At 52.1% G+C, this 16,613-nt stretch overlaps 1 protein-coding gene across 2 annotated transcripts in view; it reads left to right on the top strand.

Moving 5' to 3' along the window:
- LOC140430970 (excitatory amino acid transporter 2-like) overlaps positions 1-16,613 on the top strand; it is a 654,025-nt gene that overhangs the window by 210,475 nt on the left and 426,937 nt on the right. For both annotated transcript variants that reach the window (XM_072518820.1, XM_072518819.1), the window contains one exon: positions 15,227-15,460. In XM_072518820.1, the coding sequence (XP_072374921.1) occupies positions 15,227-15,460 (234 nt within the window). The remainder of the gene's footprint in view (positions 1-15,226; positions 15,461-16,613) is intronic.

Below are 16,613 nucleotides of genomic sequence, written 5' to 3'. Positions count from 1 at the left end.
ACAAGTTATGATAATTTCAAGGCCACCATTACTGAGGTTATCTTTATATGTCAGATTTTTATTAACTGAATTTAAATTCCACAAGTTTCTCTGGTGGGATTTGAACCCATGTCCCCCAGGGCATTATCCTGGGTCTCATGATCACTAATTCAGTGGCATTACCACTATGCCACCACCTCTCTATAGCCATTTACTCACATCTACCCACCTTATCCACTTACACCCGACCCATTTCTCCAGCTACCCCTCTCTGCACCTACCTACCTTACCCATTTAACCATTTACTGACCTCACCATCCGACCTCCTACCCATACTCCACCGACCTACCTCACTCATCTACCTCCCTACCCATTTATCCACTTACCACCTTACCACTTCATCCACGTACCCCTTACTGAAGTACCCACTTACTCATCTCACCCATTTACCCACCTTATCCACACAGTTACCCATTCACTAACATTCAGACCCGACATTTAAAGGGCAGATATAACAATGGGGTACCTTGGTTTTCCCCACTTCTACTCTGATTTGATGGATTCTCCAATGGAAGCTGCACTCTGTATTTCTGGGACAGCCGGGTTTGGAAGACCCCAGTGGAAATGCGGAGCAGGGCCAGGCTGGGCAAATATCTGGATGCAGCAGCAACCCAACAAAGATTACTGATCCCTGGAATATCTGCGCCCAATAATCGTCGATATCAGTGTTAAGAGCATCTGTCTGGTATCAACCTGATGAGTTTTAAAGGTTGGAAAACATGATCGAACAGCTTGTATTTATAAAAGGCCTTTAAGATAATGAGTCATTTCAAGACACATCACAGAAACATGTTAAACCAAAATGTTCACTGAGTCATATAAATTCAGCTGAGCAAAAGCTTGGGCAATGGTTGATTTTAACAAGTGTCTTAAAGTGGGAGAGAGAGGAGGAGAGGTGTAGGAAGTAAATTCCAGAGCTTAGGACCCAGGCAAGTAAAGGTCCGGCCAGAAATGGTGAAATGATTCAAATTGGGGATGCTCAAGAAGCCAGAATTAGATGAGCACAGATATCTTGGAGGGTTGTGGAGCTGAAGGGGTTTATATAGATCGGGAAGGTGAAACCATGAAGGCATCCGAAAACAAGAATACACATTTTCAATTTCAAATGTTACTTTGGGATTTTCTGCACATCCCACCACACGTTTCGTGACTACAGAGGGGTCCTGCAATTGGCCGGTGGTGGCATCTTTTAGTCCGCTGTTGTCAATACGTTGAATGTACCCTTCACTGCCAGGAAACCCCCAGCGGGGTTGCGCCATTGGGGGACCGGAAGATCCTGCTGGCGGGAATGGCCATAAAGTTCTAGCCTTTATGTATTAACTTCATTAAATTATAAATTAAAATTAAACTGGAGCTGTTGTTAACGAGGGGACCAGGTAGGTCAGTGAACATCAGCATGAATAGGACTTAGTCTAAGTTAATGCACAAGGAGCCTCTGAATTCTCTGGCCGTTTGCTGGCACAAGTGGCGCGATTCTCCGCTCCCGAACTAAGTGCCCACGCCGTCGTGAACGCCGTCGAGTTTCACGACGGCGCGAAACGGTCGCGATCGATTCAGGGGCCGAAAATGGGCGAGGAGCGGGGCCGCGAGGAACTCGGGGGGGCGTGGCGCGAAAGCAGCGTCGTAAGCGTGCAACGCCCGAATGACACGGCGCTGCCCCATAAATGGCGCGATCCGCACACGGAAGGACCCAGGAGGAGGAGAAGGAGGAGAGATGGCTGAGCCCCGACGAGCCGCACCGAGGTTCCGGGACACGGACCTGGACACCCTCCTCGATGAGGTTGAAAACCGAAGGGCCACCCTCTGCCCAAGACGTGGGCATCGCCAGCCGTCCAGCACGGTGAGGCGCGGTTGGCGTGAAGTTGGCACCGCTGTGAGCGCTGTCGGGCACACCCCCCGGTCCGGGGAGCAGTGTCGGAAGAAGCTGCACGACCTCACTCGGGCTGCCAGGGTAAGTGCCATGAGGGTGCCCCTGGGTCACAACCAACCCCCCCCCCCCCCCCGGGCACGAGGGGAGGGGGGGTGGGGGCGGTTCAGGTTGCACACCATTGTACTCGACCCATATAAGCACCGGGACTCCTGGAGAGATGCCATGGCGTGGCTCCAACTGTCTCCCCACCCAGCATTAATATAGCCTATATCTGCACACTCTCATGATACCCGCCTAATTGTGATGCTTTATCCAACCCCAACCCCCCCCGCAGGACAAGACAGCTCACAACCAACGTGAGCATATGAGAACCGGAGGGGGTTCTCCTGTGCTGCACCCCTTAAATGTTCACGAGCAGAGGGCCCTGGACCTCGCTGGGGGATCCGCCACCCGGGAGGTCGCGACATGCCAGGTCGGAGGCGCAGAAGCAAGTGAGACAACCCTGCATGTCCGCACCCCCCACCCTCCCCCGAGCCCATCATCGCCCCCCCCCCCCCCACACACACTGGCCACTGCACCCTCATTCCCCAGCCCCCACACACTCTGGCCACTGCAAACTTGATCACCTCCCCCCTCACACTCTGGCAACTGCACCCTCGATCCCCTCCCCCCTCCCCCCCTCACACTCTGGCCACTGCACCCTCAATCCCCTCCCCCCTCACACTCTGGCCACTGCACCCTCAATCCCCTCCCCCTCACACTCTGGCCACTGCACCCTCGATCCCCTCCCCCCTCACACTCTGGCCACTGCACCCTCGATCCCCTCCCCCTTCACACTCTGGCCACTGCACCCCCGATCCCCTCCCCCCCCCCACACACTGCCCCCACCACCACCATACACCCGGCCCAGCGTGTCTAACGAACCCCGTATCGTTGTGTTCCCCAGGGCCAGCCGCCGAACGTCCAGGGTCGTCTCGGCCAAGACACAGCCGACCATCTCCAACCTCAAGCGCACCCAGGGACGCATGCCAGAGGGTGGCAGTCGGTCGGACAGGAGGGCCATCCTCTCAGCATGGGAAGCTGGACGGGGACGCACATACGACGGACAGAGATAATACTGAGGGGCACAGGACGGACAGTGACGATGACGCACAGAGAACGGCCACACAGTCCACGGATTCACCTGGAGGGCAACATGACATGGGCCGCATGCGCCCTGCGCCGGGCCATGAGGGGGAGCAGTACACACCAGATTTCCTAACTGACGATGACCTTGAGCTAGTGGCACTGCTGTCTCCCACACCATCCACCATCGCAGAGACACTCACCTCGGTTGGGCAGATAAGTGATGAGGCTCCCGGGTCACGGTCTGGTGCGCACCACACAGCCCAGCCGGCACAGCAGGTAGAGTTTGGAGCAGCCCAGGGGTTGGACGGTTTTAGGGCAGCCCAGGCCCAGCAAACAGCTACCGCCCAGACAGTTCCCGGGTTCCTGGATGTACTTGACCCACCCGGACAACCGATGCATGTGGACACCTAGGGACTGAATAATGGGATGAGGGCCATCTTCCAGGAACTGCACACGCACTTGGAGGAGTCCATCCGCGATCAGGAGCAGGGAGTGGTGCCGCTCATCGCAGCCACCCAGGCCGACACCGCACGGGTGGCATCCGCGGTGGGGGCAATGGATGAAACGGTTACGGCCATGGGTCAGGCGTTGGGCTTAACGTGCACGCGTCATCCATGGCCCAGGAGAGGGCTGCCCTCTCACAGGTAGCATGCGCCAGAGCCAACACGACATTGTCGCCGCTCTCCGGGCCCTGGCCAAGTCTCACCATGCCATGGCCCAGTCCCAGCAGGCGATGGCACAGTCCCAGCAGTCAGTCGCGGAGAGTATAGACCGCCTGGCACACGTGATGGATGGCGTCGTGCATTCACAGGTCGAGATCGCACAGACCTTGGCAGGAATGCCGCACTCCCTGGGCTCCGTCTCGGCGAACATTCGGACCGTGGTCGATACCGCTGCAGGCCTCCAGGACTGGCAGCGCCAGGTGTCGGTGGTGCGACGGGGCATGTCTCCGATCGCATCTCCGTCCCACAGTGAGGCCCAGGGGCCACCGGGCTCCCCGGGGAGGAGGAGGTTCTGGGGCCCGTCCCGGTACCTCCAGCAAGGGACATCCCTGAACACTCGGCCTCCCCCCGTTCCGTCCCTGGCGCATCTGGTGGGCAGCGGGCCGGACAGGGTGGCACCATGCCATCCAGCATGCCCACCAAGCAGCCTGGCCCATCGAAGTCAGGCCGCCACAGGAAACGCGTGCCGACGGGGAGCCATGTCGCAGGGCGTGATTCTCAGCAGTCTGCCTCCACTCCTACTGTACCATCTGGGGAGACATCTAGACGCAGTGGTAGAGCCCGTAAGGCAAAGATGTTAGCAACATAATAAGTTGGCACGGGTGCAGGGCACAGTTTAGTTGTAGGGGGTACAGCATCTGTATGTGAACGTCACAAATCAACTCACTGTTGCACTTAACTTGTGAGACTCTGTGCTGTGTCCGGTGCCAGGGGGCTCGTGAGGGTGACCGAGTGGCGCTGTGGTTAACGAGCGGTTCAACGTCGGTGCCGGATGCGCTGTCCCTTTCCCCCCTGCCTCCCAAAATCGGACACCGTAGTCCTCGGCACTCCGACGCCAGCTACCCCACACGGGCATGTGGTGAAATGCCCGTTACGAAGGCTGTGACCACCGGAGTGCATGGTTCAGCTATAGCCATGAGTTAGACCTTGGCTGGCGAATCTCAGCTCACAGCTCATCGCAGAGCGGGCTGTCATCATTCAACATGGCACTGATCACAACCGCTTACACAATCATCAATGTTGTGCAATCCCGTAGTGCCGCCGTGGTACGGTGATGTGGAATTGGTGCCGTGAACATGGTGCGGGGGGGGGGGGCGCTGTGTGGTGCCCGTGTGCAGGAGTGACGATGCAAGTGGCAGTGTTCAGTGAATCTCTCCCCCACGGTGGGTGAACCGTGCGGCCACCAACGCGTTGCGTGCCCGCTGTCTTCGACGGTGCCGTCGTGCAGCCTCCTGGACGTAACCAGCACCCGGGCAGTGTCTGGGTCCTGCGCCCCTCCCCCCACCCTCTGATGCACGTCATCCACCTCCTCCTCCCCTCCTCCTCCTCTTCCTCCTCCCCCTCGTTTGCGTTAGCTCCGGTGCCGTCGGGTCCTCCCTCCGACTCCTCCACCAGGGCATCTCCCCTCTGCATGGCAATGTTGTGCAGCGCACAGCAGACCACAACCATGCACCGACCCTGTCGGGCCGGTACTGCAGGGCCCCTCCGGATCGGTCCCGGCACCTGAAACACACCTTCAGCAGGCCGAAGCACCGCTCCACCACACCCCTGGTTGCTGCATGGGCCTCGTTGTATAGGCTCTCCGCGTTGGTCTGAGGTCTCCGTATTGGCGTCAGCAGCCATGACCTCAACGGATAGCCCCTGTCGCCCAGCAACCAGCCCCTCAGCCAGGGGGGGGGGCATCCATCGAACATTGCGGGGATGAACGACTGTGCCAGAATGTAGGCGTCATGCACACGCCCGGGGTACCTTGCGCACACGTGCATGGTCTTCATGAATGTTCATGGAGTATGCGCCCTTCCTGTTCATGAACACTTCCTTGTTGTCTGCAGGTGGGCGCATGGGGATGTGCACACCATCGATGACACCCTGGACCATCGGTACCCCGGCCACCTTGGCGAATCCACATGCCCGTGCTTCCTGCTGTGCTCGGTCCTTGGGGAATTTTATGTACCTGTCCGCGATGGCGTACAAGGCGTCGGTCACGGCCCTGATGGACCTGTGGACCGATGCCTGTGAGATCCTGGATAGGTCCCCGCTCCGCTCCTGGAAGGAACCAGTAACGTAAAGGTTTAGGGCCACTGTCACCTTGACGGAGACTGGTATAGCGTTTCCTCCACCCATTCCAAGTGGTGCGAGGTGCGCCACGAGGTGGCATATATGTGCGACCGTCTCCCTGCTGAACCGTAGTCTCCTCCTGCATGTAATGTCCGGTAGGGCCTCGAACGACATTCTGTCACGGTACACCCTCGGCCTTGCTGGAGGCCTGTGGCGCCCTGGCACCACCATCAGTGGCTCCTCCTCCTCCTCCCCTCCCCCAAGCACTTCAATATCAGTGCCCGCTTCCTCTGCATTCCTCGCCACCAGGGGGTCAATGTTCCCCTCGGCATCCCCCTGGACATTCCGGGCCTGAGCGCCTGTGGCCTGCGCGGCGACGACGGGCCACTCCGCGGCCATCCCCTCTGCTGCACCGGCAACCGCTGCATCTGCAGCCACTGTGGGCCATCTGACTCTACGCTGCCGGATGGCCACCTGCAGTGCTGCGGCTCCAACCACGGCAGTGAACATCGCTGTCTGGTTGGCATACATGGTGACCTGCAGGAGGGTGGTGGGGGGCAGAGAAACGACATGTTTCACCGAGACTCTTCCACACCTCGCCAGCCGTGTTGCATGGGATACCTGTGTGCCCCGGTGGGATGGTCGCGCCGCAGATACGCAGCCAGCCTAACACCTGGTCACTGTCTGCGTCCAACGGTCAGTTCACACCGTACTCCTCACCAGTGTGCCAGTCACCTGTGCCCAGCAGCCACACGGCAACCTGCGGCTGTGTCCTCGTCACCACCCTGCCATATCAGGGCGGCTGACATGTGGCATCCGTGGATGGGTGACACCCTCCACACTCTCCCTCAACCCACTCCCACCTCCACTTCCTCCCTCATCCACCTCCACTCCCTCCCTCACCACCCCTCACACTCTCCCTCACCCCCCTCCCATCTCCACTCCCTCCCTCACCCCCCTCCCACCTCCACTCCCTCCCTCACCCCCCCTCCCACACCCTCCTACCTCCCCGTTGGCCGCAGCGTTCTCGGGGAAGCCGACCCGGTCTGCAGGAGCTCCGGAACAGTCCGCTCACCTCCTCACTGCTCAGCGTCAGCCAGCACGACTGGCTGACGACTTTATTTACCGGGCCGGAGAATAGCGGGGATAGCGGAGAATCGTCATTTTGGGTGTCTCGGGCGATTCTCCGGCCTGCGCCGCGCAGAACTCGATGGGGCCGATCCCGCCGCTTGGGTGAATCGTGGGAGGGCGTCGGACCGGCGTCGGGTGGAAAAATGGCTCGCCAGGCGATTCTCCCAACCGGCGCGGCATCGGAGAATCGCGCCCAAGATTCTCTGCTCCCGCCGGCAGTTCAGCCCCGCCCACGGTTTTCCTGGTAGCAGATGGCTTCAATGGGATTTTGCATTGACAGCGGCGTGAGCAGAGAATACCTCTGCCAGCCAACAGCGCGCCACCGAGAAACACGAGGCGGGCAAATCTCGTCCCTTAAGTTCATGGAAGTTTCAACTGGAAGAACTTCGGAAGAATGAAATCCAAAGGTCTGAAAGGTATGGACGAGGGTCTTAGCAGCTTGAAAAGATAGTTTCGGAGTCACGGAGGACAGGTCAATAAAAGAAGGAGGAGGACAGATGTCACAGTCACAAAGCATATCACTTGTGAACTTGCTAAGAGCGATCTTGGCAATGTAGCAGGGGAAGAAATTGGAGCGCTTCAAACACGGTTGCAGGAAAGATGCAGATTTTGAAGGCGACAACATACTGAAGGATTTTAGACAGGAAAACGTGGTTGGAAATGGGGTGGTAGCTTACATGGGAGAAGGTCTTATGGCGCGGGGGTAGTATACCTACCTCTGGACCAGAAGGTCTGGGTTCAAATTCTACTTTAATGTCACGAATGCTGTGCTTGTAATATAGTCAAACAGGTTACCTATCAACCTGATAACAGGCAGTGTGGGAGAGGGCCCTGATCAGCCACATTGAAAACATCAATGGCAAACCACTTCAGTAAATTGCCAAGCATAATCATGGGCGTATTGAATGGAAGTCCATGGTTGCGGGCATTGGTATCTGAAGGTGGATGTGTGTATATGGGCAGGTGGAAAGATTTTGGGGAAAGGGGTGATGGTAACAAGAGACAATATTAGCCAATATGGGAACCAGGAATGGAAGCTGGATAGTCAGTACTGGAAATCGAGGGAGTAGGAGTTGGATTTCATGCACAGGGCGATTTCAGAGGAGATTGGCATCTAGTGATATCTGAAATTAATAATCCAACAAAGTGATCATTCCTGGCATCATTCTGCACATATGATTAGCTCAACAGTTGAAGTTTAATCAAAAACCCAACAAACAATATCTGGTAAAATTCTTTTCCCAGAAAGTGGAATGTGGATAAAAGCAAATTACTGTGGATGCTGGAATCTGAGACCAAGGAGAAAATGCTGGAAAATCTCAGCAGGTCTGGCAGCATCTGGAGGGAAAGAAAAGAGCTAATGTTTCGAGTCCAGGTGATCCTTTGTCAAAACCTTTGTCAGAGTGGAATGTGGAACCTGCTACGGCAAGGACTAATTGAGGTGGATAGCATAAATGCATTTAAGGGTATTCTAGATAAACACAAATGAGGAGAAAGGAATAGTGGAGGTGGTGAATTAGATTAAGTAGGCTGAGAAGAGGTTTGGGATTAACATCGGCTAGTTGGGCTGAATCGTCTGTTTCTGAGCTGTAATTTGTTCATCTGTGCAATAATTAACTATGATCCTAAAATTACAACTAGTCCACTGAGGCCCTTTGTGGGAGGATGGTAGCATTGTGGTAATACACTGTGCCAGTAATCCAGAAGTCCAGGCTAATGCTCGGGGGACATGGGTTCAAATCCCGCCATGGCAGCTGGAGGAATTTAATTTCAATTAGTAAATCTGGAATTAAAAAGCTAGTGTCAGTAATGGTGACCTTGAAACTATCATTGATTGTTGTAAAAGCCCATCTGGTTCACTCACGTTCTTTAGGGGAGGAAATCTGACGTCCTTGCCTTCAACGGCATTGCCATCAGTGAATCCAACACTATCAACATCCTGGAGGTTACCATTGACCACAAATTGAACTGGACTAGTCATATTAATACTGTGGCTACAAGAGCAGGTCAGAGACTGGAAATCCTGTGGTGAGTAACTCACCCCCTGACTCCTCAAAGCAGGTCCACCATCTCCAAGGCACAAGTCAGGACTGTGATGGAATACACTCCACTTGCCTGGATGAGTGCAGCTCCAGCAACACTCAAGAAGTTTAGCATCGTGCAATTCAAAGACTCCTGCTTGATTGGCACCTCATCTGCTATCTCCAACATCCAGTCCCTTCACGACTGACTCACAATAGCAGCAGTGTGTACCATTTACAAGATGCACTACAGTAACTCACTACCGCTCCTTCGACAGCGCCTTCCAAGTCCGAGATCTCTACCATCCGGAAGGACAAGGGCAGCAGATGCATTCGAGCGCCACCGCCTGCATGTTCCTCTCCAAGTCACACACCATGCTGACATGGAACCATATTGCCATTCCTTCACTGTGGAAGGATCACACTGCTGAAACTCCCTCCTTAACAGCACTGTGGATTGGGAAGGTTCAAGGAAGCCACTCACCACCAGTCTATCCAGGACAATTAAAATGCCGTCCTTGTCAGCAAAGCCCAGATCCTGTGAAAGAATTAAAACATTTCCTAACAACTCAACTGTGTTATGTGATATTGATCTCTTATTCAGTGTAGCCCTGATCGTCTCTGAGTCTTACAAAACTTTATAATGTGCTTTACAAAGCCTATTGCATAATTTAGACACAAACTTCAGTGATTGTTCCAAGCTGCTTGGTTAGATTATGAGCTGGGTTATGCTTTTAAAACTTTCATCAGATACATCGCTCACACTCAGTCAGATATTTGTATGGAAACCTTGCTCAGTATAGATTAGTGTATGTCTTTAGACACTCAGCACACCCGAGGGACCACCAAGAAACATCATTACTGCATTTAATTCATTGAATTGACAGTTGCCCTTGGAATAATATAAGCCATATTCATGTAATAAATAATAATCAGGCTTATCATAAATAAATGATTGATGAGAGAAGAATCTACGAAGCAGATTTGACTTCATTACAATACATTTGTCTTATATCTCTTGGGCCACAAAATTAAAACACTTGACACTTTGCTAGCTCTGTATATAATACAACCCTGACTAAGCATCTGAACATGAAGAAAGACTTGTGTTTAGACAGTGCTTTCCACAAGCACCAGGCATCTCTGTGGTATTATCCAAACTATCAGCACTGCAAGGGTTAATGTAATGTCGAGAGTAGCCACAAGAGGGAGCTACAGTTACAACTATATAAGGCAGTGATACTAAACCTTGTGGGGGAGAGTGTGTGCAGGAGTTAGCTAGTGAGGGTCAGAAGAGCAGATAGTGTGAGTGCAGATCATAGTTTAAACCAGTTGTGAGATTAGCTGTAGATGTGTGTAGTTTAGATGTTATTAATCAACTGTGTATTCTTAAGGAGTATGTATCAAATCCAAGTCAGCAGTGTTAATAAATTTGTAGCTTTGTTTAAGTTAAAGTTATTTTGTGGTCTATGTGAACACTACGCCAGCCATCCTGAAATAAGCTACACAAAGAACACCACAAACTCAAAGCACCTGACAACCAATAAAGTATTTTTAATCTGGAGGAACTGATGTAATGCCAGAAATGTGGCAACTAATTTCACAGAGCAACCTCCCACAAACAGCGCCATGATCATCACGAGCTAATTTGTTTTGTGATAATGATTTAGGGCTAAATATTGGCCAGGCCACTAGAGATAACTCCCGTGGTCACCTTCACATAGTCCACAGGGTCTCTTGCATTCACCTGGGGTCACAAATTGTGCCTCAGTCCAGGGAGCTGCTTCTACACTGTATCTCTCACTCAGTACTCAACTGGAGGGTCAACCTAGATTTTTACAACAAGACCGGCATGGTTAGGCAACTGGGAGCATTCATGGGGCAGATGGGGGTGGTGGACCCATGGCGGGTCCAACACCCTGGTGAGAAGAAATTCTCATTCTTTTCGCCGGTGCACAAGGCACACTCAAGGATATACTTCTTTGCAGTGGGGAAATCGGTGCTTCCATGTATAGGAAGGGCAGAATACTCCGCGATAGTAATCTCTGACCACGCTCAACATTACGTGGATGTGAGGTTGGAGACGGGCCGTGCCCAATGCCCCAAATGGAGGCTTGACACAGACCTCTTGGCCGACATGGTCATCTGCCAGAAAACATCACAGGCCATAGGCGAGTACTTCACCAACAACCAGAATAGGGAATTCTCACCTTCCACTGAAGGCTGTGATTAGGGGACAGATTATAGTCTACAAGGCACATAGAGAGAGGGAAGAGAGGGAGGCCTGGCAACAATTGATTGACCCCATTCCGTAGGTCGACAGAAAGTATTCCAAGGCCCCGACCGTAGAGCCTCTGGCAGAGGGGAAAAAGCTGCAAATGAACTTTAACCTGCTATCCACCAGGAAAGCAGTGCACCAACTCCACCAGACACGGGGGACCTTCTATGAACATGGAAAAGAGCTGGGCGCCTACTGGCTCCCAGCTGAGAAAGCAGGCTGCTACAAGGGAGATAGCCCAGGTGAAGAATAGCAGCGGCAGACTGGTAACCAAGCAAAAAGAGGTCAACCGAGTTCTCAAGACCTTCTACCGAGTGCTGTACACCTCCGAGCCCCTCAATGGGAGGGTGGGGTTGAAAAGGTTCCTCGATGGACTGGACATGCCAGTTGTGGGGTACGATAGGTGGGGGGAGCTGGAAGAGGTCATGGAGAGTATCAACTCCATACAAGGGGGGAAGGCGCTGGGACCTGGTGGGTTCCCGGCGGTCTTCGATAAAAAATTCGCACCAGCCCTGGCCCCACACTGACGGGACATGTTTGCAGACTGGCTAGCGAGGGGCACCTTGCCTCCTACGCTAACACAGGCCATGATGTCGCTGATACCCAAAGAAAACGAATACCCGATGGAATGCGGATCATACTGACTCATTTTGCTGCTCAACGTAGATGCGAAGGTACTCGCAAAAGTCCTGGCCAAGAGATTGGAGAACTGCGTACCAGAGGTTGTTGACGAGGACCAGACGGGCTTTGTTAAGGATAGACAGCTAACTGCGAACATCAGGCGGCTGCTGAATGTCATTATGATCCCTTCCGGGAAGAGAATATCAGGGGCAATCCAGACGCAGAAAAGGCCTTTGACAGAGTCGAATGGAAGTACCTCATTGAGGAACTGGAGAGGTTTGGGCTCGGAACAGGGTTCCCCTCATGGATGAAACTCCTGTAAACGCCCCCAAGGTGAGCGTTCGGACCAACACCACCAGTTCTGAATATTTCCAGCTGCACAGAGGCACAAGGCAGGGCTGTCCCCACTCCTGTTTGCTCTGGCAATTGAACCTCTGGCCATCGGTCTGCGACATGCAAAAAGCTGGAAGGGCATTCAAAGAGGGGGCAGAGAGCAGAGTGTCATTCTGTGCGGATGACCTGCTTCTCTACGTCTCAGACCCACAGTACGGCCTGAAAGCAATCATGCAACTCCTGCGAGAGTTCCGAGCCTTCTCAGCTACAAACTCAATTTGGCAAGAGCAAGGCATACCTGGCGAACCCGAACGGGGGAAGGACAGAGCTGGAGGGACTACCATTCAAATGAGCCCAAAACAAATTCCATTACCTGGAGATCCAGATAGCCCGGGAATGGACACAGATCCACAAGTGGACTCTGACCAGTCTGGTGGAGGAAGTTAAAAAAGACCTACAGAGGTGGGATACACTCCCGCTTTCCCTGGTGGGGAGGGTGCAGACGATAAAGATGAACGTGCTGCCGAGGTTCTTCTCCCTGTTTAGATCCATACCGATCTTCATCCCCAAAACCTTTTTCTATAAGATAGACAAAATGATCATGGTGTTTGTGTGGGGTGCTAAGAACGCAAGGATCTCTAAATTGACACTGCAGAGGAGGAAAAATATGGGCGGCCTGGCCCTGCCGAATCTACAATACTACCACTGGGCAGCTACAGCTGAGAGGGTGAGGGGATGGTTCCATGAACCCAGCATGGAATGGGTGAGGTTGGAGGAGCCCTCCTGCAACGGAACAACCCTCCAGGTCCTCGCCATGGCAGTGCTCCCATCCCCTCTGACAAAGTACACATCCAGCCCAGTGGTGGCGGCCACACTGAGGACATGGAACCAAATGAGGCAGCATTTCGGTCTAACCGAGATGTTCCCCATCTGCGGCAACCACAAATTCTCACCAGCCATCCTCGACGCCACCTTCAAAAAATGGAGACCGGATGGGGGGACGCTAGCGGTCAGGGACTTTTTAGGGGACAGACTTGTGAGCTTGGGCAAACTGACGGAAAACCTGGAACTACTGGCAGGACAGGAACTCAGGCACCTCCAAATTAAACTCCTTCTCAGTAAGGAAATGGCAAGGTACCCCAGGGCCCCGAGAGACACACTACTAGAGGAACTAATAAACACGGACAATAAGGAGGGCAGAACTGTGGGAACATCTATGGACAGTTACTGGATAGGGCTAGACTACCACTGGATTAAGCCAGACGAAAATGGGAGAAGCAATTGGGGGTGGAAGAGGGTTGGGGACTCTGGAGCGAAGCATTGAGCAGGGCCAACTCCACCACCTCCCGCGCAAGGCTCAGCCTCATGCAGTTCAAAGTGGTGCACAGAGCTCACCTAACCAGAACCCAAATGGAGCAGGTTCTTCCTGGAGTTGGAGGATAATTACGAACGGTGCCAGGAAGGCATGGCCAACTACGCCCACATGTTCTGGGCCTGCCCCTGACTTGTTGGGTTCTGGTAGCCTTCTACGAGGCAATGTCCAAGGTTGCGGGGGTGAGGGTGGGGCTGTTCCCGAGAGTGGCAGTCTTTGGGGTGTTGGACCAGACAGAACTACATATGAGGAAGAGGGCCGATGCCCTTGATTTTGCTTCCTTAATCGCACGCCAGAGAATCCTGCTCAGCTGGCGATCAGCAGCACCACCCACAGCTGCACACTGACTGGCAGACCTGTCGGAATTTCTCCATCAGGAGGAGATCAAATACACCTACGGTCAGGCAAGGGCTTCCACAATGCGTGGGGGCCATTCACCAGCCTGTTCCAAGACCTGTTTGAAGCCAATAGTGATTAGGAAGAAAGGGGATAGGGGGGGATCAATGAAGGCAGACACACAGAACAGGTAGGAACAATGGGGGGGGGGGGGGCGGGTGGGGGGCTGCAAGGAAGGAACCCAGGGAAGTATCAGGAAGGGACATGGGAAAAGAGTGAGCGGGGGGGGGGGGGGGGGCAGAGAGCCACCTCCAGCAATGCCATAGAGTAACAGCAACAACTACAAATTTAAACAAAAAATATAAAATGGCAAAAGAAGGGGCCAAGATGGAGCCCGACAATCAATGGGGGGAGGAGGGGGGGGAGGGAGGAGGGGGGAAGGGGGAAGCAAGGAAATGGGGAGAGCCGATGAAAGGGGTACATGTAAATTGTACAGAAGAAACGTCATAGTCTGTAAAGTTTATGTGTTTTTTATATGCCTAATTGTTAAAATTGGAAGATTCTAATAAAAATATTTATTAAAAAGAACCTAGATTTTTACACTCAAGTTCTGGAATGAGACTGGAATGTTGAAACTTGGTTGTAAGAATGCAACCATTGAACCACGCCAGACACATGAATCAGAGATTTCATTTAACCTTCACAAAGTCTTTAGAATTTAATCATTACCTCAATGAACCCAGAAGGTCTGGAAACTGGGAAAAGTGCCTGGCATCAGAACTCCATGTTCAGACATTCAGTGCGACATTTTCCTGTTATGCAAACTGATCTCTTTTTGTCAGATAAACAGTGCAATAGAACTGGTGGGCTTTAACTGGACCATCTCAAAATGGATGATTGACACATATCCATTTAATACTGTTGTAAGTGCTCTCGCTGTTGTAATATTGGTCCAGACGCGAGCCATGCCGACAAAAAGGTCCATCAGACAACAATTAGATAAACATTTAGCCAGGTCACTGGGGATAACTCCTCTGCTCTCTTTCAGACACATGAGAAGACAGACAGGGCTTCAGTTTAGCATCTCACCCAAAAGACGGTAATTCTGACAGTGCAGCACTCCATCAGCACTGCACTTGGAGTATCCAGGTACGTTTGATACTCGAGTACTTCAAATGAAGTTTCAACCGATGACCCTTTGACTCAGAGGTCAGAGTACCAGATGTGACTGAGCCACAACAGGGAGGCAGGCAAAGTGCTCATCTCTGAAGTTGCTCTCTGAGTTCTAACCTTTGATATCTCCTTTGTGTCATTAAGGTACTCTCCCTTCGGTATTGCCTGCCTCATTTGTGGAAAGATTGTGGCCATTAAAGACTTGGAGGTCGTTGCTAGACAACTGGGCATGTACATGGTGACAGTAATCACTGGACTCATCATCCATGGAGGAATAATCTTACCATTGATGTATTTTGCGATTACCCGAAAAAATCCATTCTCATTCTTAGCAGGGGTCTTCCAGGCCTGGATCACTGCTTTAGGAACGGCATCAAGGTAATAAACCAAGTGTTGCTTCATGGGATATTTCTTTTAGCGAGAAGGGTAAACAGTCAGACGAGTAACAGATGTTGAAGCCACTTTGTGTGATCGACAACACCTAATTAGGAATAGAACCAGTGATCTCAGTGACAAGGGGATAGTGTCACAAGAAAGGATTGAACATGATTTGCAGCTAATCAAGATTGCCTAGGAATCTGAAGAAATTGGAAGAATAATGTCACAAAGAGGACATTGGGAAAGACTCCAATGACATACAAATAAAGAGAGGAATGGGAAAATAGAGCTTTGCGTGACGGCTGAGGAGTTATCTAATGGTGTAAAATAATGGTTAGTACCACACAGCAAGGGAAAGGATAATGTATTTAACCATGACTGCAGCACAGAACAACCTAAGTACAGGGGAAGGGGGGAAGATGGGTCAGGCAGAGCAGGAAATGGAGATCAGCGAGGATAGAGGAGGAATCAAGGAGAAATCAACTGGTACCTCTGATCCAAGAGGAAAGAGGATAGAACGTTGAGCAGGGAACCAGGATAAAGGATCAGGGAACAGGGACGAAGGGTCTGGGAATATTAACATGAGAACTAATGGCAGGAGAGTAGGAGATATGTAGGCTGATCATGACAAAAATAATGGCAGACCAATGCAAAACGTAATGAAGAAATAACAGTCAAGTTGTAAATTGAAATTCACTGAGAAAAAACAGAAAAACTTAACTATAGTTCTGATGGTTCGGTTTGCTGTGTTTCTGGTTATGAAGCTGATGGTGAGGTTTGTTGTGTTTTTGGTTATGAAGCTGATGATGTGGTTTGTGTTTCTGGTTGTGAAGCTGATGGTGTGGTTTGCTGTGTTTTTGGTCATGAAGCTGATGGTGTGGTTTGTTGTGTTTCTGGTTATGAAGCTGATGGTGTGGTTTGTTGTGTTTCTGGTTATGAAGCTGATGGTGAGGTTTGCTGTGTTTTTGGTCATGAAGCTGATGGTGTGGTTTGTTGTGTTTCTGGTTATGAAGCTGATGGTGTGGTTTGTTGTGTTTCTGGTTATGAAGCTGATGGTGAGGTTTGCTGTGTTTTTGGTCATGAAGCTGATGGTGTGGGTTGTTGTGTTTCTGGTTATGAAGCTGATGGTGAGGTGTGTTGTGTTTTTGGTTAT

This window comes from Scyliorhinus torazame, chromosome 10 (assembly GCF_047496885.1).
Source record: "Scyliorhinus torazame isolate Kashiwa2021f chromosome 10, sScyTor2.1, whole genome shotgun sequence".
Lineage (NCBI taxonomy): Eukaryota > Metazoa > Chordata > Chondrichthyes > Carcharhiniformes > Scyliorhinidae > Scyliorhinus > Scyliorhinus torazame.
This window is presented reverse-complemented; position numbering and strand designations above follow the sequence as displayed.